This window comes from Macrobrachium rosenbergii, chromosome 44 (assembly GCF_040412425.1).
Source record: "Macrobrachium rosenbergii isolate ZJJX-2024 chromosome 44, ASM4041242v1, whole genome shotgun sequence".
Lineage (NCBI taxonomy): Eukaryota > Metazoa > Arthropoda > Malacostraca > Decapoda > Palaemonidae > Macrobrachium > Macrobrachium rosenbergii.
In genome coordinates this window covers 45,636,114-45,658,714 of record NC_089784.1, presented here as the reverse complement: position 1 = coordinate 45,658,714, position 22,601 = coordinate 45,636,114, and the positions used below count along the sequence as shown (strand labels likewise).

At 42.6% G+C, this 22,601-nt stretch overlaps 1 protein-coding gene across 4 annotated transcripts in view; it reads left to right on the top strand.

Annotated features, from left to right (window-relative positions):
- The window catches only part of tws (protein phosphatase 2 regulatory subunit tws), a 214,005-nt gene that overhangs the window by 125,394 nt on the left and 66,010 nt on the right, over positions 1-22,601 (top strand). For all 4 annotated transcript variants that reach the window (XR_010850422.1, XR_010850423.1, XM_067088397.1 and 1 more), the window contains exons 5-7: positions 14,811-14,923; positions 15,084-15,254; positions 19,076-19,247. Coding sequence is in view for 2 of the 4 variants with exons in the window: in XM_067088397.1 (XP_066944498.1) it covers positions 14,811-14,923; positions 15,084-15,254; positions 19,076-19,247 (456 nt within the window). In the remaining 2 variants the exon portion in view is untranslated. The remainder of the gene's footprint in view (positions 1-14,810; positions 14,924-15,083; positions 15,255-19,075; positions 19,248-22,601) is intronic.

Genomic DNA, 22,601 nt, shown 5'->3' with positions numbered 1-22,601 from the left:
GGTCATGGTAATAATGATAAAAAAAAAGACCTGCCCTGCCTGTGAGTGTGTGCATTTTTTTGCTGATTTCATACATAGAGGCAACCTTTGGATAGTGGGTTCCTCTATTACAAAAAGAAAACTTCAGAGTAACATGTCTTCAGTTAGGTCATATTCGTCTGACCTATGGTCATATGATTAATGACCCACTCCCTGAATTCAGGAATGCAGAACTCTCACAATCATGTATTAAGTATTGGAAACAAATCCTTGAACTTAAATTTAGACTGAATCAACATTTTCAGTATACTGAGGTATTTTTAACATTTTAATTAGTTGAAATACAATAAAAAGATGTATATTCATAAAGAACTACCCCTCTGTGCCAGCGCTGTTATAAATGTTGACTTCATAGTCTGGTTAAACTACTGTTAATAAAAGCATTCCTGTTCCTCAGTAATTTCCATATTTGCAGGCTATTCTTATTAAGTCACTGTTGAGGGTTTTTTCTCTACTTTGATTCTTCCTTGGGGCCATTGTAACCTCTTATATTGTCACCTGTTTTATGCTAAGTTCATGTTTGTTTTTGTTATTAAGAAGATTTAGAAAATATAAATATCTCTTCCTGTATGGATACATCATTATATTAATTTTTAATTCCTCCACTTACATCTATTATAAACTTAACCCTTATATCTTCATGTTTCCTAAGCCACTTGGCTATATTGAGTATTTTGTCTTACCTGTACAGGCTTGAGGTTTTGATTTATTCCTCCGAATGCCTTTTTGTCCTTGCCACCTGCTTTTTGTTTTGAATATTTGTATCCCCATCTCTGCATCTTCAATGGCCGTTTCCTTTTCTTTCCACCACCATGGCTCTCTGTAACCCTTTCCTGATGTCAGCCCCACATACTTCTACTGCCTTTAGTATGATCAGTTTAACCCATATTAACTTACCACTTTTTGATGTTCAGGTTGCTTATTTTCTTTACATTGCTTTTTGACTCCTCTTCATTTTTCAGTACCCCCCCTTTTTTTTTTTATCTCACTATCAGTATACCATATAACTACAGTATTGCTGTCGTTGCTTCTGATAGCCTGAACAAAATTTTTTAAAATTAATTTTATCTCTTATGATAAATGTATTCCTGCATCAGGTGGAAGGACAATATTGTCAAAACTAAAAAGTTTGTAAGATTGTTTAATTTGAACAGTCCATGACCTCTCTCACTTGGGTGAACCACTAGTTTTATATAAGTAACTTTACCAAATAATATTTCTACTTTACGCAGAAGCTCAAAATTCAGAATTCACGGTAGCGCTCTTTGTTTTGGGTGTAGGTAGACTATGCCCCACTCACTTTCGGGGAAGAATAGGTACAACACAGCTAAAGAGCTCAATTCTTTTCTGCCGGTCAATGATTAAATATTGGGTATTGACCAGCTCTTGGTATTTGTTTTTTCACTGGATGGTTGGATATTCTCTTCATTTGGTGAAGCACTTTGATTTTTGGCAGCATTCTGCTATTAATTAGCTTAGCTAATATTCAGGTAACGTTCCCGATTGTGACATTTTTTGACCAAGCATGTCAGACTCTAGCTTGTCTAGCGCTAGGTACTGCAGTAAAGGCTGCAAGACTGTAGACTCACGTTAGCTAAGTGTGACACCCATGCCGCCTGTAGTTCTTGTAGGGAGCAGATTTGCTCGCCAGATCTTAATTTGTTGAGAAGTGGAAGACTTTGCATGCCCATTTAGACAAATTACAACGTAACAGACTGAGAGGGGCAACCACTATGGCTAAAGCTAAAGCTTCTGCTAGTCAGGTTAATTCTCCGGGAGTTGATGTTGTCGTTTTACTTGTGCATTCAATACCTGTGACCACCTTTTCCCCTATCTCCAGTCCACCGACTTTTACTCCAACCCCTGGCTCCCATTCTTCTGAACCCAATGCCATTGCCAGCTTAGAAGTGGGAGTGGATCAGAAATTTGATAATTTGGTTAATATCGTTTCCCAGATTGGGAATTTAATGAGTCCTAATGGATAAGTTTAACAGTGTTGGTGCAGAGTTAGTGGAGGGGTGGCTACTCATCCCACCAATGCTCCAAGACCAAGATCTCTGCTAAACTCCCCTTGCTCACCTGGGAGGAAGCAAACTGGCAGTCCAAGGGAGTTTGGTGTGGTTTGCCCACAAGTACTTGCTTCCTCAACCGAGCCTGTTGTCCGTAAGTCCCAGGACTCGGAGGACTGCCACAGGAAAGGTGTCTGCTTGGATGTACGTACATTATCATCAAGCAATCCTGACTCTTAACAGGCCCAAAACGCGCAGTGGGAACTTTGCTAAGGTGTTGAGGCCGTTGAAAAGGCCTGGTGCCTTGATGGAAGAGGACTTGCCTCCAGCTCGTAAGCAAGCTAGGGAGAGGGATTGCAGCTGCTCCGTGTAGTTTTTGGGGGTCACCTGTTCAAGCTCCTTGCACCCACTCGGCGTCCACCGAGCGTCATAAGTCCTCCAGGAGAATGTATGCTAGTCCTATATATGGATGTAAAGTGTCCAAGAGTGTAGTGTATGAGTGCCCAGGAGGTGAGCATTCTGTGTCCAGGCACCCATCATATGAGCATTCAGTGTCTGAGCACCCATCGTGTGAACGCCCAGTGTCCGAGCACCCATTGTATAACGCGTCAAGTGTTTGAAGGTGCTTGTGTACTGCACCAGTGTCTGAGCTGACAGGCTTCATTGAAATTCCAGCGAGTGAAAAAAGTGCCACAACTCTTAAGCATTCTGTGTACGATCAGTCAGTGGGTGGGCACCCGGTGTCCGAGTGTCCAGTGTCAGTGGGCGCTTCCGATGATGTACGCCATAGGTAGGACAGCCAGTACCTGGCATAACTGGTGCATTACCCCCTGTTATTGATGACCCATTGTTGGCTCCTATCCAGTGCTGACTGGACAATATTCTGAGCATTTTACAAAAACCAGCCATGGTGGCTCAGGATCCTACAGACCCTCCGATGTCGCCCATTTCCTCTGAGGTGGAACCCATGGATGAGGAACAATCAGCATCAAATTTTTCAGCTCTTTTATGATTCTTCTTGGTGTCTCACCTTTCTCCAGCTGCTCCATCTTCTCCAGGCTCTGCTTTTATGGTGCGGCATTTAGCCCACATTGACGGCTGGTTGTTGGAAAAAAGGGATGTCGGCAAAGCATTTTTCTGTACGCTCCTTCTCATGTAATACGACAGAAGTATCTGTCATACTCCACTGGAGAAGCACCTTCCTTGGGAGTTTGTCCCTCCTCTCAAGGGGACTTCTCCAGCCTCATCGAGGTGACACATCACTTGGCTTTCTCCTCTGCAAGAATTCTTTTCACTGTGTCAGAGCTGGACCATCAAAGATATTTTCCAGATCTTCGAGGTCCTTAGTTTCCTTGATTGGACGATAGGGGCGTTTGCCAAGAAGATCAAGGACTGCACCACACTTCAGCAAACTTCGATTTTGCTTATCTTATTCTATATATATAAAATGGATGGATGTGTGTGTGTGTGTGTTCTAGCATAATGAAACACAGAGCAATTTCAATCAAACTTGGTATACATATGACTTACTATTGGAAAAAAAATGGTGTGGGGGTAAGACATCACTGGCACCAAAGGGGTGAGGGGTGGGATGGGGGTGACGTGTAAAAAATAACTGAAAATGACAAATACTAGTGTCTAACCCATAGTTTTCAAGGTTGCCAAGATGAATAGTGACACTCCTGATGCCCATTAAGTCCAAGTTCAGCTCCAATAGGAATGGGGGTGGGAAAGGGTAAAATGTAAAAATTGACAGATTTTCTTCGTTTTTAACGTGCTTTTTTTCCCATTTTTATATGGGGTAAGCATGATGCCTTCTTTTGAAGGAGTTTGATTTGGCGGTGGGGTAGGCCATAGCCTTGATCGGCTGCCCTGCCTGACATCGCTTAGACCCTGGTAGCGAATGTGTACCTGTATTGTACCAAATCCCCAGCTCCCTTTCTCCCAGCAGCGAGGAGAACTGGGCGGGTAGGTTGACAGTTCGAGATATGTGAGGTGTCTGTTATGTTTTTAGAAGATGTTGGAGTGGCTTTGTTTATGCATGTATTAGTCTGTAACACCCATTTGCTTTCAGCAAACCTATCCGTTGATTACATACGTAATCCCGGGGTGTCTACATGGATAGCAATTAGTGTCTAATCCATAGTTTTCGAGGTTGCTGAGATGAATAGTGATACTCCCAGTGCCCTTTAAGTCCAAATTCATCCCTGGTAGGAAGGGGGGATTGCTGTTGGGATGCAAGGCAGAGAAGGCTCTTTATGTGAATGGACGAGCGATTGTTGTATGCACGGTTCAAGTTAAATCATGGTAACATCAGTCTGTTTGTGTGTTATGCTCCTACTAATGATGCACGTGATGAAGGGAAAGATGGTTTTTAAGGAAAGCTGCAGGAAGGAATAGGAAAGAGTTGCTAGACATGATGTTTTGATTTGTATTGGAGATTCCAATGCAATAATGGGCAGCTCTAATGAGGGATCTGAGGCTTGTGTGGGTAATATGGGTGTAGGTGGTGGGATGAGTGACAATGGGAGTTTCTGTCTAGCAAATGATTCAGTAAAGGGGGAGCACAATTTTTCAACATCACAATATACACAAGATGACATGGGTATCACCATGTGAAAAATATAAATCAGATTGATCATATTGCTGTTAGTAAAAAGCAGAGCTCTTTGCTAGATTTTTGTGTTAATGGGGGCCAGATATTAGTAGTGACCATGAACTCAGTGTTGCAGAAATAAGACTTAAGCTAAAAAGTAAGAAAAGGAGAAAACCTGTTGTTGGTAGGTACAATATTGATATGCTTAGAAGGGAAGGAGAGGAAAAAGGAGGAGTTTAGAAAAGAATCCAGAAACAGGTTTTTGTTGTTGGAAACATTGAGGAGGGAGGGAGAAGTGTAGATGAGATGCTGGGGGATTTGAATAAAGCTTTGCTTGAGGCTGCTGGTTGTACGATCAAAGGAGACTCAGATTGAGGAAAAAGATGTGGGTGTTTGAGGAAATGGGATATGATCAAAAAGAGAGGTTAGGCAAAATGGAGGAGTGAGATGCATTTTGTTGATGATGATTTTTAATTAGCAACAACTAAGCACTTGAGGTTGGATCCAGAAGTTAAAAGACTAACTAAGAGAGACAAAAGAAGATCTGTTAATTAAGAAGGTTACAGAAACTGTAAAATTAATGAATAAAAATGATGGTCAGAGTCAAAGGATAGCATATAAAACAGTTGGAGAGTTGAATGGCAGTGCTGGTAAGGGATATGGAAGGCAATTTATAGACCAAAAATGTTGAAATCAGAAATAGATGGAAAGATCACTTTGAGACAGTTCTTAATAGACCAGTCCCCCCAGAAGAGGATTTACCGTCTGCTCAGGAAGATTTAAGGATTGGTGAGGGTAAGATCAGGCTAGAAGTAGTGGAGGCAGTGAAACAGGTAAAAGAATTACAAGGCACTAGGAGAGGATGGTTTATTCCTGGAAATTTTTAAAGTGGAGGAGGATAGATTAGTGTTTGTCTTGAAGATATTATTCAATGAGATATGGGTGACAGGGATAATATTATCAGGTTGGAAGAATGGTGTGATCATTAAAGTTGTAAAGAAAGGAGATGTGAGTAGTTGTGGTAATTTGAGGGGAATCACTTCACTTGTAGCCTTAAAAATTTTCAGAAGAGTATTGTTGAATTGGTTGGAGCCAGTGGTTAGGGATGAACAGGCTGTTTTTAGGAATGTGCAGGGTTGCAGTGATCAGGTCTTCATAGTTAGGCGTTTAACCCTTAATGGACGGGAATCCTCAGGTGAGTATCTATAACAGGTTTTGGGTGATGCACAGGAATACTCATATGAGTATTAGTATTGCGTGCCATACAATTTGGCTATATTGAGCAGGAAAGAGTTTCCATCACTTCAGTGACCCATAAATGACTGGTGGCAACTTTAGACTTACCTCAGCCCAGTCAGTGGGCATCTGAGGAGATCAGCATTGTTCTTGACTTGATGGGGGGATGTCTTGCTCCTCTCTCTCCCATGATGTCTTTTATTTGCTCATAATTATACGCAGGGATTGCTGTTGGTTTTAGTTCTCATATTTTATGATATGGTGTCATTTATAATTGTAATTTTGTTCATGAAACTTACCTGTCAGATATATATATAGCTGTATTTCTCCGAATCCGACAGAATTTCAAAAACTCGCGGCACACGCAGTGTGGCCAGGTGGTTAGTACTCATTCCCGCCGCTGGGAGGCGGGAATCGGGAACCATTCCCATTTTCTATTCAGATTTTCTCTGTCGCCGGTACTGTCAACACCTGTTTGCAGTACCTCCGTCTCTGGATTTCGTTAACTTGCTTAGTTTTCCACTTAAGTATTCTCTTTGACTTTTGGTTTTTGGACTTTGGATTGTGGATTGGCATACGCTTTTTTTGTGGACTGTTTTTGATTTTGCTTTTGACTGGTCTTTGAATAATGTCTGGAACTAGTTCTGCTAGCTTTCGAGTATGTTGTGTGAGTGAGTGTAAGGTGAGGCTACCGAAAGCTTCGGTAGACCCTCACTCGGTTTGCATGAGGTGTAGGGGGCATGTATGTTTGATCAATGATCGCTGCAAGGAGTGTGATCCTTTGTCTGATGCGAGCTGGAAATTGTATGATTCCTATGTTCGTAAGTTGGAGCGTGAAAGGATCAGGAGGTCTTCCTCCAGGAGTGTGTGTAAGAGTCAGGGTACTAATTCCTCTCCTGATAACTCTAATGTAGACATTGTTACACCTGTCCCTGTGGTTTTGCCTTCGGGCCCTGAGGTTGTGTCTGCGGAGGGTTTGGCCCTGACGGAGATCATGAACATCATCCGTGCTCTGGAAACTAAAGTGACATCGCTTCAAAGTGCTGTGAAGTGTAGTGTTGTGGAGGGGGCATCAGATCGGCCCCATAATGCTTCTAGGCCTGGACCTCTGTCAGACTCCCAGGACTCAGGGAGAAGGCATGTCGAAAGCCGTAAGAGGGTTACGGGGGCTTCCCACCGATCTGGCGTCCCTTCGGCAGGTCCTGTTGTCGCTTCCCAGGCTGCCAAGGATCGTGCTCCGGCACGTATCCTTAAGGACTGCTTTTCGTCATCCGAGGCGTCCTCCCCTCGTAAGGGGTGGAACTCTCGGAAGGACTCTCGCCCGCTGAAGAGGAGCTTCAGAGAAGAGGACGCTTCACGTCAGTTTTCACCGTCTTTGGAGTATTTTGAAGCTTTCCCGTCACAGAAGAGGACCAGGACATCATCAGATGAGGACGTTTGTGAGCGTCCCAGTCGCTCCAAGGAGAGAGCTGTTTTGCTCCGTGAGGAGGAAGAAGGCGCCCCTCGCCCCTCCTTCCCACAGGATCAGCTCTCCCCCCGGATATGAGACCTCTCCATCCAAGAGAGTATTGCTGGATATGCAGCGTCAGTTGGCCTCTCTTCTTGCAGAGAGGGAAGCAGAACCGCGTCGTCGTCGCAAGGAGTTGAAGCTGCCCATCAAGAAGTCCAGGAAGTCCCCCTCTCCTGCTCCTTTTTCTTCGTCACCGTCACCTGCTTCATCACCCTGTCGCCTCACGCTCGATTTAAATTCCCCCGTAACGCTTCGCCATCAACACGACGCTCGCAAGCAGCTACCCAGGACGCCTCGGTAGCTGCTCGTCAGGACGCTCCTCTCGCTACCGTGCAGGACGCTCGGCTGGACTCCAGGCTGGACGCTCTTCAGGACGCTCGCCAGGACGCCTCTTTGGTCGCTTGTCGGGACGCTCCAGAGCAATCAGAGCCTGCAGGGAAGAGAAGATCCCTCCTCCGTATCGGACCTCAAGGCCTTCGTTCTCCAAAGGTTTTGGGTGACTCTCTAGTTTTGCCCATTGATGAGGGAGAAGTCTCTGGCGAGAGCCGGAGCCTGCGGACATCGAGCAACCTTCTGCTTCCTCGTCTTCCGACTACCAGGTGTTAACCGGTCTTCTTAAGGACTTGTTCGGTGATAAATTCAAACCCTCAGCTCCTCTCTCTCCTCCTTCGCAGTTAGCTTTGTCCAAAACGAGGAGAGCGGCGGGGTTTGTGAAAATGACTTCATCTCTGGCTACAAAGAAGGCCTTCAAGAACGTTAACACCTGGATGGAGGAAAGGAAAACCCAAGGCAAGACTTCTTTTGCCCTGCCTCCGTCTAAGCTTAGCGGCAAGGCAGGTATGTGGTACGAGACAGGGGAGGACGTCGGCTCTAGAGTTCCTTCTTTGTCTCAAGGAGATTTCGCCAGCCTTGTCGACGCCTCCCAGAAGGTCCCTCCTGTCTGCTGCTAAGGTTTCTTGGACTATGTCGGAGACAGACCATCATCTTAAGGGACTCTTCCGCACCATGGAAGTTTTTAATTTCTTGGACTGGTGTTTGGGAGCTTTGGACCTCAAGGCTTAGAAGCCCGACTCGATCAGCCTGGGGAGCTGTCCAGTGTTCTGAATTGCATGGACAAGGCCGTCAGGGATGGCTCAGAGAAACTGGCTTCCCACTTTTGTACAGGCCTCTTGAAGAAGAGGGCCTTGTACTGCTTCATTTTAACCTCCAAGTCAGTTTCTCCGTCAGAGGGCAGAGTTATTGTTCGCCCCTTTGTCCAAGCCATCTCTTCCCCAGTCTTTAATCAAGGACCTCTCGCTAGTCTTAAAGGAGAAGGCCACACAAGACCTCTTGGCCCACTCCTCTAGACGTCCTTCAGTCCCTTCTACGTCATCATCTTTTCTGTCCTCCAAGAAGAAGAAGCCCTTTCATGGAGGAGCTTCTTCCTCTAGATCGTCTCCCGAGGAAGAGGTTTTTCCAGAGGAGCAGCCCCATCAAAACATAGGGGCAAAAAGTGACTCTCAACGCCTCCAGACACCTGTAGGAGCCAGGCTTCTTTCATTTTGCGGGAGCCTGGAGAGCAAGAGGGGCGGACTCCTGGTCCCTCAAAGTTCTAGAGAAAGGATACAAGATCCCCTTTCTCGATTCGTCCACCCCTGTGCATCGACTCCCAGGATCTGTTGCCCTCCTACCATCAAGAGAAGCAACAGATCCTTTTAGACCTCTTGGAGCAAATGCTCGAGAAAAGAGCTGTGGAGCAAGTTCTGGAGCTGGACTCGCCGGGTTTCTACAACCGACTGTTCTTAGTTCCGAAACAGTCGGGAGGATGGAGACCAGTCCTAGACGTAAGCAGACTGAACCACTTCATTGTAAAAGAGAAGTTCAAGATGGAAACGTCCCAGTCTGTTCTCAGAGCGTTAAGACCAGGAGATTGGATGGTCTCTCTGGACTTACAAGACGCTTACTTTCATGTTCCCATACATCCACAGTCAAGGAAGTACCTGAGGTTTGTACTGGGGGGACGAGTCTTTCAATTCAGAGCTCTTTGCTTCGGTCTAAGCACAGCTCCCATGATCTTCACGGTTATCATGAGAAATGTGGCGAGGTGGCTTCACTTGGCGGGTATTCGCGTATCGCTTTACCTGGACGATTGGCTCATCCGAGCCTCTTCTCAGTTAAAGTGTCTGGAGGACCTGAATTCGACGTTGAATTGACGAAGTCCTTGGGACTTCTAGTGAACGAAGAAAAGTCCCATCTGATCCCGACGCAGTCCATCGTCTATCTGGGGATTCAGATGGATTCAGTGGCTTTTCGAGCTTTTCCATCCCAAGAACGTCAACAGCATTGCTTAGAAAAAGTCTCGTCCTTTCTAGGGAAGGAAACATGCTCGGTGAGGGAATGGATGAGTTTGCTGGGGACCATTTCCTCGCTGGAGAAGTTTGTTTCCCTGGGAAGACTTCATCTCAGGCCGCTCCAGTTTTTCCTGGCGGAGAACTGGATGGACAAGGAGGATCTGGAGGAGACCTTGAAGATCTCTCCCTTTGTCAAGAATCACCTGAGGTGGTGGCTCGACCCCTCGAGACTGGCAGAAGGGGTTTCTCTTCACCTTCAGAGCCCCGACCTAGTGTTGTTTTCCGACGCGTCCAGGGAGGGATGGGGAGCAACACTAGGAGGGGAAGAAGTGTCAGGCACCTGGAGAGGGGAACAGGTGTCCTGGCACATCAATCTCAAGGAATTAGGGGCTATCCTGCTGGCCCTTCAATTCTTCGAGAACCGAGTGTCAGGCCGGGTGGTTCAAGTGAATTCCGACAACACCACAGCCCTGGCTTACCTCAAGAAACAGGGGGGTACTCGCTCCCGTTCCCTGTTCACCCTGGCGAAGGAGATCCTGCTTTGGACCCATGCACGGGGGATCACGATCCTTACGAGGTTCATTGCAGGCGTGGAGAATATCCGCGCGGACCTTCTCAGTCGGCAGCATCAACTTCTACCGACCGAGTGGACCCTTCACGAGGAGGTGTGTCTGGAACTTTGGAGGTTATGGGGACGTCCCCTAGTGGACCTCTTTGCGACGTCCAGAACAAAGAGGCTCCCTCTTTACTGCTCTCCTGTTCTAGATCCAGGAGCAATAGCAGTAGATGCCCTCCTCTGGGACTGGAAAGGCCTAGATCTCTACGCTTTTCCTCCCTTCAAGATTCTGGGAGAAGTAATCAGGAAATTCTCAGCGTCGGAAGGAACGAGGATGACTTTAATAGCCCCCTTTTGGCCAGCAGCGGAGTGGTTCACAGAGGTCATGACCTTCCTGGTGGACTTCCCAAGGACGCTTCTCCTGAGGGTAGATCTTCTCAGGCAGCCCCATTTCGAAAGATACCACAAAAACCTCCCCGCTCTGAATCTAACTGCATTCAGACTATCACGAAGTTGGCAAGAGCGAGGGGGTTTTCGAGAGCAGTGGCAAAGGCTATCGCCAGTGCCAGGAGACCCTCATCAAATGTGGTCTATCAATCTAAGTGGTCCAATTTTAGGAAATGGTGCAGGAGCAACGGGATTTCCTCGACCACGACCTCTGTGCCGCAAATAGCAGACTTCCTGCTTCATCTCCGGAGAAAGGAAAAAACTGGCAGTCTCAACAATTAAAGGGCTATAAAAGTATGCTGTCAGCAGTCTTCAGACATAGAGGCCTAGACTTGGCCGACAACAAGGATCTTCACGATCTCTTGAGATCCTTTCAGACTGTCAAGGTTCCTCAGCCCAGGACGCCTCCCTGGAACCTGGATGTTGTCCTGAAGTTCCTTATGTCAAGTACTTTTGAACCTCTGTCTTCTGCTTCCCTCAAGAACGTGACTAGGAAGGCTGTTTTCCTAACTGCTCTGGTGACGCGAAGAGAGTTAGTGAAGTTCAAGCCATAAGCAAGCACATTGGCTTTAGAGGGCCCAATGCCGTATGCTCCTAAGTCCTTGGTTCCTAGCCAAGAACGAAAATCCTTCAAACCCTTGGCCCAAGACTTTTGAAATCAAAGGTTTGACGGAGATTCTTGGACAAGAATCAGAGAGAGTCCTGTGCCCTGTCAGGGCTCTCAAATTCTACTTAGCCAGGACCAAAGAAAGTCGAGGCCCGTCGGACAATCTGTGGTGTTCTGTTAGAAGACCTGACTTACAAATGTCCAAGAATGCTCTGGCATTCTTTTTGAGAAGCACAATCAGAGAGGCTCATTCTACCTGCCAAGACAGTAACATGAGACTTCTGAAAGTCAAGGCTCATGAAGTGAGAGCCATCGCGACTTCGGTGGCTTTCCAGAAGAACATGTCCCTTAACGATCTTCTGGGTACCACCTTCTGGCGAAGTAATTCAGTGTTTGCCACATTACTTATGGGATGTGAAGACGACTTTTGAAGACTGCTCTTCGCTGGGACCATACGTTTCCGCAGACACAATGTTGGGGAAGAGAGCAATACTCATCCTATCCTTTAGAGGTTAGGGGTTATTTTTTAATCTTGCTTTTGTATTTTTGGTTGTTGGGTGGCCACACGGAGTGGGACGTCCCAATCGTTAGCCTATGTTAGGTTCAATGGCTTAGATAGGCTCGGTCAGGTGGTTGGTCGTTGCTCCTTTTCCCTCTCAGTATGGTCGTATGATCTAGTCCCATTGTGGTCACGCCCCGTGGACAGGTCATCTAGAACTCGCCAGCTTTATAGGTCCCTACCTTGCTGGAGACTCTAGTAAAGCAGAAGCAGGCTTGGGTGACAGTAACCTCAAGTCAGCTATGCTAACAGGTAAGGAACCAAGGCATCAATCGCCTACATTTATTTTGTTTCCTAAATCCTATTCTGTCTCTTCCCACCTCCAATGGTGGGATTCAGCTATATATATATCTGACAGGTAAGTTTCATGAATAAAATGATATTTTAATGATAAAATAAAGTTTGTTCATACTTACCTGGCAGATATATATAATTATAGTGCCCACCCACCTCCCCTCAGGAGACAGTGGCACTAGAAAATCTGAATAGAAAATGGGAATGGTTCCCGATTCCCGCCTCCCAGCGGCGGGAATGAGTACTAACCACCTGGCCACACTGCGTGTGCCTGGAGTTTTTGAAATTCTGTCGGATTCGGAGAAATACAGCTATATATATATCTGCCAGGTAAGTATGAACAAACTTTATTTTATCATTAAAATATCATTTTGCAAAGAAATATTAGAAAAAACATGTATACCTCCAAAATAGTTACTGCATCTCCTGATCTCAGTCAGTTTATGTAAATATTTTACAAGAAATATGCTCAGCATTTGTTACTGATTTTAGTTCTTTTCTGTTATGATATTGTTTGAGCTGTAATTATAATTTTACAAATTAAAATCAAATAAATCATTAGAAAAAACATGTATAACTTTGTAAAATTTATGAGTGTTTTGTAAAAGATGCCCCCACAGGGTTGTAAATAGTCACTTTCAACTTCCCATGGAAGGAAGGGAATATTTTTAGTTTTACTTTCTTACACCATTAATGTGTTTTTTTCTTAAATTGGCCAACCTTAAAGGTTAATGCAGCAAGCTAATGAAATGAGAACTGTTAAGTCTTTGTTTTGATGATTTTGAAAACCGCCTTTGATAGTATTTCAAGACGGACCATGGGAAGAACAATGAGCCATTATGGAATACCGGAAGAGTTTGTGAGGGTTATCATGGACATGCATGAAGGCACATCCTAAATGATGGTTGATGGTGGTTTGAGTGATCCATTTGAAGTTAAGTCTGGTGTGATTCAGGGTGGCATTCCGTCTCCGCTGTTGTTTGTATTGGTCATGTGGATTACGTTATGAGAATGGTTAAAAGAGAACGGATGCAGGTATACCGTGGGGAGAAAATGGTAAACTTCTGGACTTAGATTATAGTTTTGATCTGCAAGGGACTAGAAAAGATGCAGAGATTGTTGGATAGTCTAGTGCATGAAGGTCAAAAGGTTGGTTGGGTTATAAATAGTGGAAAAGCTAAAATCATGAATATGAATATTGAAAATGCACAAGATTGTCTAATTGAAGGTATGTTTGTAAAGCAACTGAAGTTTAAATATATAGGTACTTATTTAGATAATTATTATTATTTCGGTAGATGAAACCTATTCACATGGAACAAGCACACAGGGGACCATTGTCTTGAAATTCAAGCTTCCAAAGAATGTTGGTTTCAACCTCCCACTGCAGACCCCACACTGCAGCAGTAACTGATCATGATACAGAGCTAGTGGTTTTTTTCATCGCCCTGGGGAGGTGTGAACTAGCGACACCTGAGCGCCATGTAACAACATGAGTGACCACACCAGCAGACTGGCTGGTTCTGTGTGCACAGAATTTATGTAAAGATTAAAATAGGCTCATCAAACAATGGGAATGCTTGAAAATATTTGGAATAATAGCAATTTTTCTGTGCATACAAAAATCAAAATTTATAAAGTAGTGGGTAGGAGTGTTTTGATATATGGGTGTGAGTCATGGTACATTACTGTGACTTCAGACAATGATCTTAGCATTTTATCAAATAGCAGAATTAGAGAAGTAACGGGGATGCAGCCGGTCGATAAGTATGTTGCAGAATTAGAGAAGTAACGGGGATGCAGCCGGTCGATAAGTATGTTGGGTTCTCACACTGGAAATGGCTATTCTATGTGTGTAGATGACGGAATAGTACGAGATGCATCGGGGTGGGTTGCCCTTGGTGGAGGAGACAGAGGTAGGCCAAAGGAGACGTGGTGGAGGACAGTGAGGCGGGAAGCAGGAGATGAGTGTTGGGAGATCTTGAGGAGTTAGCCCGGGACAGAATGTGAGTTCATCGAACCCCTATGCATCCCCATGGGTGCCACAGGGAATGATTGATTGATTGGTTGATAGATGTATGGTGGTTGGTTATTTGCACTTACTCTACGAGTGTTTTTAAATTTCCTAATATTAAGTTGGGAAGATATAGCCAATTGATATATGAACAAGTTTTTACTCTAGATTGTTAATAAACCTATAGAGTCACATTTTGAGATGTAGGACTGGCTCATTAATTTGTTTTACTAAAAAATTATGAAAAATTTTAGGAAGATGAAGAGACTGGACACCCAGGTGGGAAGGGATTATTTAGTAAGCAGATAAAAAACTGAAAAAATTAGATAAAAAACTGAAAAAAATGAAAGCACTGCAGCTTAGGCCAAAAGGTATGCAAAGAACCTTATTTAACATCTGCAGTGTGCCACATAATGCCCATTTTAAAGTGATACCTCTCTACAGTACTTAGTAATGTGCTTTACTTAAGATAGGTGTAACATTTACAAAACATAGCACCATGATATTGTGCACACAATCTTAGTGGAATATATTTCATATTTGTCTTAAATACAAATTTGGTTTGAGAGTACTGTTTTACTTATTTATTTATTTTTTTTTTTTTTTTTTTCAGATAAAACAATTAAATTATGGAAAGTGTCAGAGAGAGATAAACGTGCGGAAGGTTATAACTTGCGGGATGAGTCCGGCCAAATTAGGGACCCAACTTCACTCACTTCTCTACGGGTATGGAATAAAAACTTAGCATATGAACTTATATTGAGGAAATTGAATGATTCAATAGTATTGTCCTTAAATTTATTTTTTGGTCACTTTGCTACATATAATTATTTGCCCTATAACATATATTTTGAGTATTAGTAGTAGTAACTGAATTTTTTATCAGGTACCTGTGTTAAAACCTATGGAATTAATGGTTGAAGCATCTCCTCGACGAATATTTGCCAATGCCCACACCTATCACATAAATTCCATCTCAATAAATTCAGATCAGGAGACATATTTGTCGGCTGACGACCTTCGTATCAATTTATGGCATATGGAAGTCACCGATCAGGTAAGAACATAATATGCAGTATGGGAGCATGCAGTAATTAGATTTAATTCTCAAGTATGTGATTTGTAATAGTGCTTTTAGAAATTTAGAATTTGCTGAAGGTAATCTACCTGCAGTTAGTTTGGTGGTATGTGTATCAGGTTTATTTTTGAAGAGATTTGAGAATTTTAACTCGAGTCATATATCCAGGCTTTGCTCAGCGGGTGTAAGGTGGCAACTTCATACTCTTACTCCCCCTGGCTTGTCAATATCCCATGACTGTTTACACTAAATATGTTCATAATCAGTAAACAGCACTCTTTAGTCTACTTTTAAACAAAACAGAGTACACTGTACAGTACCATACACAAATGAAAACCAAACTGGTCATTTTACTGTATTTAAAAGGTATAGAAAAATTAACATTAAAAGAGAGAGAGAATGTGTATATGTGTGTGTCAGTTAACAAGAAGTGCTTTAGAAGCACTTCCAAAATTTTGTCTTAAAAATGCCTGTGTTCAACAAATCCCCTTTTTCACCTTATCTTTGATATTCCATTAACGCCAAGATTTGTGACTAATAGACCGTTTAAAAAAATTGCATGTACACCTTGATAACCCCTATTAGGAACCCCTTAACATTGCTGATATGTTAAGTTGGTCGCTAGTTCAACATTTTTACGTTTTGTAATAAGTATTCATTTGAATTGTGAAAACTGTACAAAAAAAAAAAAAAGCTATATGTACTGTTCCCAATGGGTGATGTGTATGGGAGGTGGAGGTGAGTGAAGGAAGAGAATGGAGGCTATATTGATGTTGACAGGTGAGTTTCTATCCATAAGGACTGGTCAAAAGTGTTCTGAACTGTGTTATTCCTCTTTTAATCCAATATCATAATCAACTGGGAGGGCTCAAAAGCTGAAGTAATGAGCATACAGAAAACCATCATATTGTCCAATAGTAAAGATGAAACCAGTTAAAAACAAATATCTCGTTACTTAAAGGGAGGCCAAACCCTCAAACTACCCTGTAACTTGAGGTACCAGTGTATATAATGTTTACTCGAGCTTAGAGCTTCCTACTGTGGTAGGCTAAGTTTGGATTTGTATGATGAAAGATGGTTTGCATGAATTGATAGTTTCATTTTCCTCATTATGTCATTTTTCATATTCCTTGAATGTTGAGGAGGTAGTTTTGGGAATACTGTATGCTTCTTTTTCCTGGTAACTGAACACCCTTCTTCAGATGATTTCTTTGGCGTACAGATCATTGCTTTACCTGTGGATTTCAGTGAAATACTTGCCAAACTTCTTGCCCTGCATTGATTATGTGGAGGGGAATGACTCTTGATCTAGTTAATCTTTCCTTTCTCTTACATTACCATCCTGTCAGGTGAAATTTCACTTGAAGCAGTATTTGATGAATTGGGTGAAATGAAAAATGGTTTTCATAAGAAATCATCAATATTTAATCTTTCCCCCCCTTTCCCATACTTATCTGACAGGTGGTCAGTAAAGGATGAAGGCAATGAAGATATCAGAGAACACTGCATATGTAGATGGAGCGATTGGGATCTGTTCCATATAATAAAGGCAAACCACACAATTGATTTGCATGAAAAATGTGTTTGTTATTAGTACAGCATTATTGCTTGTAAATTGTGTTTTGCAGGTCACTGGTTATTATGAGAGGTGTAATGGCAATATTCTTTGCCTCACCTTTACTTTTGTATTTTCTTTATGAAATGAAACTGGTCGCTTGATTGGTGATGTTTTGCACTAAGGAATTTAATCAGTATCAAGATGTGAACATAGTTAATAGCAAGTTCATTTGGGACACGAACATTTTTCATCATTATGGATATTTGCAACAAATTTTGGAAGCTTTGGCTGTTCATAAAGCACTGTATACAAGTCTGTGCTTAAGTGGAACTTACTTTTCACACATAAGATTATATCTCATGTATTTTCACCTCTTTCAAGTTTCTTGGCTTTAGTAAATGCAAGATTTCTTAGGAGAGCTGATGCTTGGGAATTGAGCAAATGTCTTTGCCTTGCAAACTCATTTAATAATCTGCTGTAGATTTTTAATTAGATCAGACTATTGCTATCAAATCAGTTACTATTGCAAGCCAGTTTTTTAGGGTTTGTCTTTGTTAAGGTCATCAAAAATGACTCAAAAGAAGGTCATTGTAAATATTGTACATCTGTATACCACTTTGGGAACCCCAATATTGTACATCTGTATACCACTTTGGGAACCCCAAACCATTAAAATGGCGATAAACTTTTCCACTTTTATTGCACATATAGTAACAGTAAAGAGTACTTCATCTGACTGTTACTCATCTAGCCATTTGTCTATATCCTGCTGAAGGTATTTCTTGGCAGACTGGTCCCTACAACACTTCTGCCTATAGTTCAAAATGGTTTTCTTTCTATCAGGTAGGGGCTTGTCTGTCTGAATTTGCAAATCCTTCAGTTCCTAGTTTGAACAGATGAAAGATACATGGAGTGTTCTTACACTCATCTAGCTGGAGTATAAGAATTACCTTCTGATTAATTGTTTAGAACATTCATTGATCATAAAGATGCCTTTCTTTGGTGTCCAGGTTATGGTTTTTCTTTTGGATCTTGACCCCCCTCCCTCCCATTACTTGACCCCCTCTCTCTCTCACTTTCTAATTTTTGCCATGCAACTCTTCACAGTGTAAGGGCCTACTCCAAGCTGGTCTGCAATATGCTCAGATTGCATGCCAGATTCATGTAAACTACACTATCAATAATTAAATCTTTTACTCTTTTAGTTAAAACAAAATACAAAGGGTATAGGTTTCAGTTAGAAATATTGTATGTATTGTATACTGCCATGTTGTATTGTTTCTCTTGGGTTTATAGGTTTTTCAGGGTAGGTCACAAGAAAAATAAAAAGAATTACTTCCATCTTCAATTTTTTTCTGTGGCATCAGCTAAATTTATTACCTCAAGTCATTAAATGTCATATAAGCATTGAAGGTTTTATTGAATGGATATGCTGAGACTGTAGCTAATTTTTGTTTGCTTAAGGTAGGCAAGGAATGTCACCAAGCGAGCCAAGGGTTTTGGGTTTACCCAACAAAGTCTGATCAAAGGCATATCTCCTTCCTTCACTTAATTATACTGCAATGATTATGGGGTTGTGATGGAGGAGTACATATTCATAAGTTCTTTTCATTCAAACTCCGATCACATAATGTGTACCTTCCCCATGGCTTTCCAGATCTTGCTGCCTTTTCAAGTTGATAAAAGAGTAAGTGATTGAGACATATCCAAGGATTTAGTTTGACCTAGCTGGTGAAACTAACTTCTTTCTGGTAGATAGAAGATTTGTGAACAGAAGATTCAGGACAAGTTTAGGTATATATATGATTAATGGGTTTGTAAGAAGAAATTTTTGTTTTAACAATATTTTACTAACAGTAATTTTCATAAGGTCAAGGTACTATAAATTTTTTTGTGTTGAAAGATGTTATTTACCAGGCCACAATACTGTTTTATCAAAGAAAATCGAGTGGCAGTATTGTTAGGTGTGCAAGATACAAATGTTTCCATCACAAAATTACATGGGAATCCAGGATTTTTTTTTATGAAATGACACTGATGTTCAAGCTTTTTTTATTATTATTAAATATCCAAAAATTTCATGGTATGCGAAACATTAGTTCATAAAATTTGCCTCCCAACATCTCATGAATGATTAAGCATAGCAGTTTTCACACTGTGGCAAAACTTTGTTTTTATATTACAAACTAATAAAAGTAGCTTACAAGTAAAGTTTATAATTTTTTACATTTTCTTTTTTCAGTCCTTCAACATAGTTGATATCAAACCTACAAATATGGAAGAGCTGACAGAGGTAATCACTGCAGCAGAATTCCATCCCCATGACTGCAATGTGTTTGTTTATTCTAGCAGCAAAGGAACTATTCGGCTGTGCGACATGCGACAGGCCGCTCTCTGTGATAGTCACTCTAAGAGTAAGTTTGCTGAAGTTCAGAAATTATTTATTCACATTGCATAGGTGAAATCCCTGTGGAGACAACTGCTTATGGTGTGCTGCAGTGTATATGGTACTTAAGTTTCTTTGCTCTCCCCAGCTGCAATGTTTTCTGCCAAGTTCTTGACTTTCATTCTCTTGTAGTGTGTTCTCAGTAGGGTGTCTGATCTGTTAAACTTTTAAGAACAAATCCTGTGGGCGAGCCCTATTGGAGTCTAGTCATATTTTACAGATAGAATTGATTCTTCATCTTTCTGTAACTTCTTATGTGCAGTAGCAATATTCACTAGTATTTAATGATGGACTAAACTGAGAATGGTTTCATTGTAAGAACCTAAAATTCTGCTGACAGTGGATGTTTTTGTATTTTTTGGCTCTCCCCACCTGCATTGCTTCCTGCCAGATTCTTGACTTCCCAGTCTCTTTTAGTCTGTTCTCAGTAAAGTGTCTGACCTGTTCAACTTTTAAGAGCAAATCCTCTGGAGTCTAGTCTTAAGTACAAATCCTTTGCGAGAGAGTCCCACCAATCCAGTAGTGTGATTTGTTCTTGAACTTAATAACATAATATTCACAGATAGAATTGATTCTTCATATTACTGTAACTTCATGTTTGCAATAAATTTTGTAATTTAATACCTTTCGTTTTAATGTTTCATGATAAATTCACAGACGCGAACTTTTCAGTGGAACCTAACTAATTGGCATATGCAGTTTTTGTCACAGACACATGACATTTGCAAAATCCTTGAGAAACCCTGCAGAAGTGTGTATGTTAAATTTTTGAAGTAATTTCTAAAATTGGTATGGGAAATTTGTATTGTTTTTATTTTTGTACATAAATACTCTATGATACTAGCATACAGTACTTTATGTTGAAATACAATAAAGTCAATCAAAATCACAAAACAGCTATCGATGTAAACACTCTCTCTCAGTACTTTAATATTTACTTTAAATATGAGTTCTCTCTCTCTCTCTCTCTCTCTCTCTCTCTCTCTCTCTCTCTCTCTCTCTCTCTCTCTCTCTCTCTCTCTCTCTCTCTCTCTCTCTGTAGATAGTAGAGAATTTTTATGCATATGTAACATGTATGTTTTTGTTTTGTATTTTGTAGTACTATAGAGAAACGTAACTTTGTTATTGATTATTTCATATTTTCCATGCTATAATTAAAACTTTTTGCATTCCTAGTAAATTTTAAAAGAAAATAGATTCCCCAGTCTTTTCTCCGATGCATTGGAGCTAGGGGATGGGTGTAACCTAACTCTCAGTTATCTTGACATACTGACATGCTTTCTGCAAAAGGTGGAAAATGTTGCCTGCTCTCTCTCTCTCTCTCTCTCTCTCGCTGTCATAAATCACAGATTTCTTTCTTGACATTTAATGTAAGAACAATCTCTCTCTCTCTCTCTCTCTCTCTCTCTCTCTCTCTCTCTCTCTCTCTCTCTCTCTCTCTCTCTCTCTCTCTCATAGTTTTGTACATGCAACTTACCCGGCAGATATATACTTAGCTATAGTCTCCAGCTTCTCTCTCTCTCTCTCTCTCTCTCTCTCTCTCTTATAGTTTTGTACATGCAACTTACCCGTCAGATATATACTTAGCTATAGTCTCCGATGTTCCCAACAGATTTTCAAATCTCGCGGCACACGCAACCGGTAGGTCAGGTGATCTACCTTTCCCGCCGCTGGGTGGCGGGAATAGGAACCATTCCTGTTTTCTAATCAGATTTTCTCTGTCGCTGGTTCCGGCAACATCTGTTGTTGGTTCCTCCTGCTTTGATTTTCGTTTCTCGCTTGCTGAGGATCTTTTTGGACTGATTTTGGTGACGTATTGGATCTTTGGCTTGGCATACGCTATTGTGGACTGTATTTTGGATTTGCTTTTGATTGTTCTGTTAAGATGTCTGATCAATCAATGTGTTTCGCACACCTGTGTTTCGTGTGTGTGTTAGTCAAGAGTGTAAGGTGAGGTTGCCGAAAGCTTCGGTAGACCCTCACACTGTATGCATGAGGTGTAGGGGGAATGATTGTTCTTTGGACAGTAGGTGTAAGGAGTGTGAGAATATGTCTGAAAAGGAATGGAAGGTTTTGACTTCTTATTTGAAGAAGCTTGAAAAGGATAGAGCTAGGAAGGCTTCCTCTAGAAGCTCTAGTAGGTCTCTCTGCTGATATGGATTAGAAATTAACACTTCCAGATCTCCCTGTCACTCCAGTTGTTTCAGCCCTTCTCCCTTCACCGAACCTGTGGATTCGTCTTCTGAAATGGCTGCGATGAAGGCGGAGATCCTTAGGATGAAATTGCAACTTGCGTGGATGAAGGAAGGTAAAAGTGACAGTGATGTGTGCAGTGTCCCCAGTGTAGTGGAGGGGGCGTCTAATCGGCTCTGCATTGCTCCTAGGCCTAGACCTCTTCCAAACTCCCAGGACCAGTAGAGGAGGAATGTCGAAAGCCGCAAGGAGGATGTAGAGCTTCCCCAACGGTCAGGCGTCCCTTCGGCAGATCCTGTTGTTACGTCCCAGGCTGCCTTGGATCGCCATAGAAAAAGACATCCTGAAGAAGTGCTTCTCTGCTTCTGACTCTTCCTCACCGAGACGTGGTTGGAGTTCGGCTGAGGAGTCGCGCCCTCTGAAGAGATCCTGGAAGGCTCCCAGAGTAGCAGCTTTGGATTCGAGCCCTGAGCGCTTCCCGGAGGATTCTCCTATCATCAAGAAGAGCGCTCGAAGATCCCCCTCGTCCTCTCCAGTAGGAGTAAAGGAGTCGACAAGCAGATTTTGGTCGGCCTCCAAGAGCAGTTGTCAGCGCTTGCTGGATCTCTCTCAAAGGATTCGTCTCGTAGGAAGGATGACTTTCTTCCCATCAAGAGTTCCAGGAACACCTTCTTCCAAGTCGACGCTCTTCTCCTGTCAAGCTTCCTTCCAGCAGCAAGCTTTTTTCTTCAAGGAGGCGCTCTTCTCCCAGCAGGCGCTTTTCTGCCAGGCGCTCATCGTCTGAGGGAAGCGCCTCTCCTTCCAGGCGCGCTTCTCCTCGCAGACCCTCTTCTCCTTTGGAAAGGCGCTCTTCTTCTGCCAAGCGCCTCTCGCGGGATAAACTCCCTCCTTCTAGCAAGCACCGCTCTCCGACCAGGCGCTTTTTTAGCAATAGGCTCCCCTCTCCTGGCAGGCTCTCGTCAGTGGACAAGAGCCCCTCTCCTGTCAGGCGCCAGTCCGGTAGCAGGCGCCATTCCCTTGGCAGGCGCTCTTCGTTGGACAGGAGTGCTTCTCCATCCAGACTTGCTTCGCCTGATAGGCGCTCCTCTTCTTTCAAGCCTTCCTCCCCGGCTGCTCCTTTGGAAGAAGT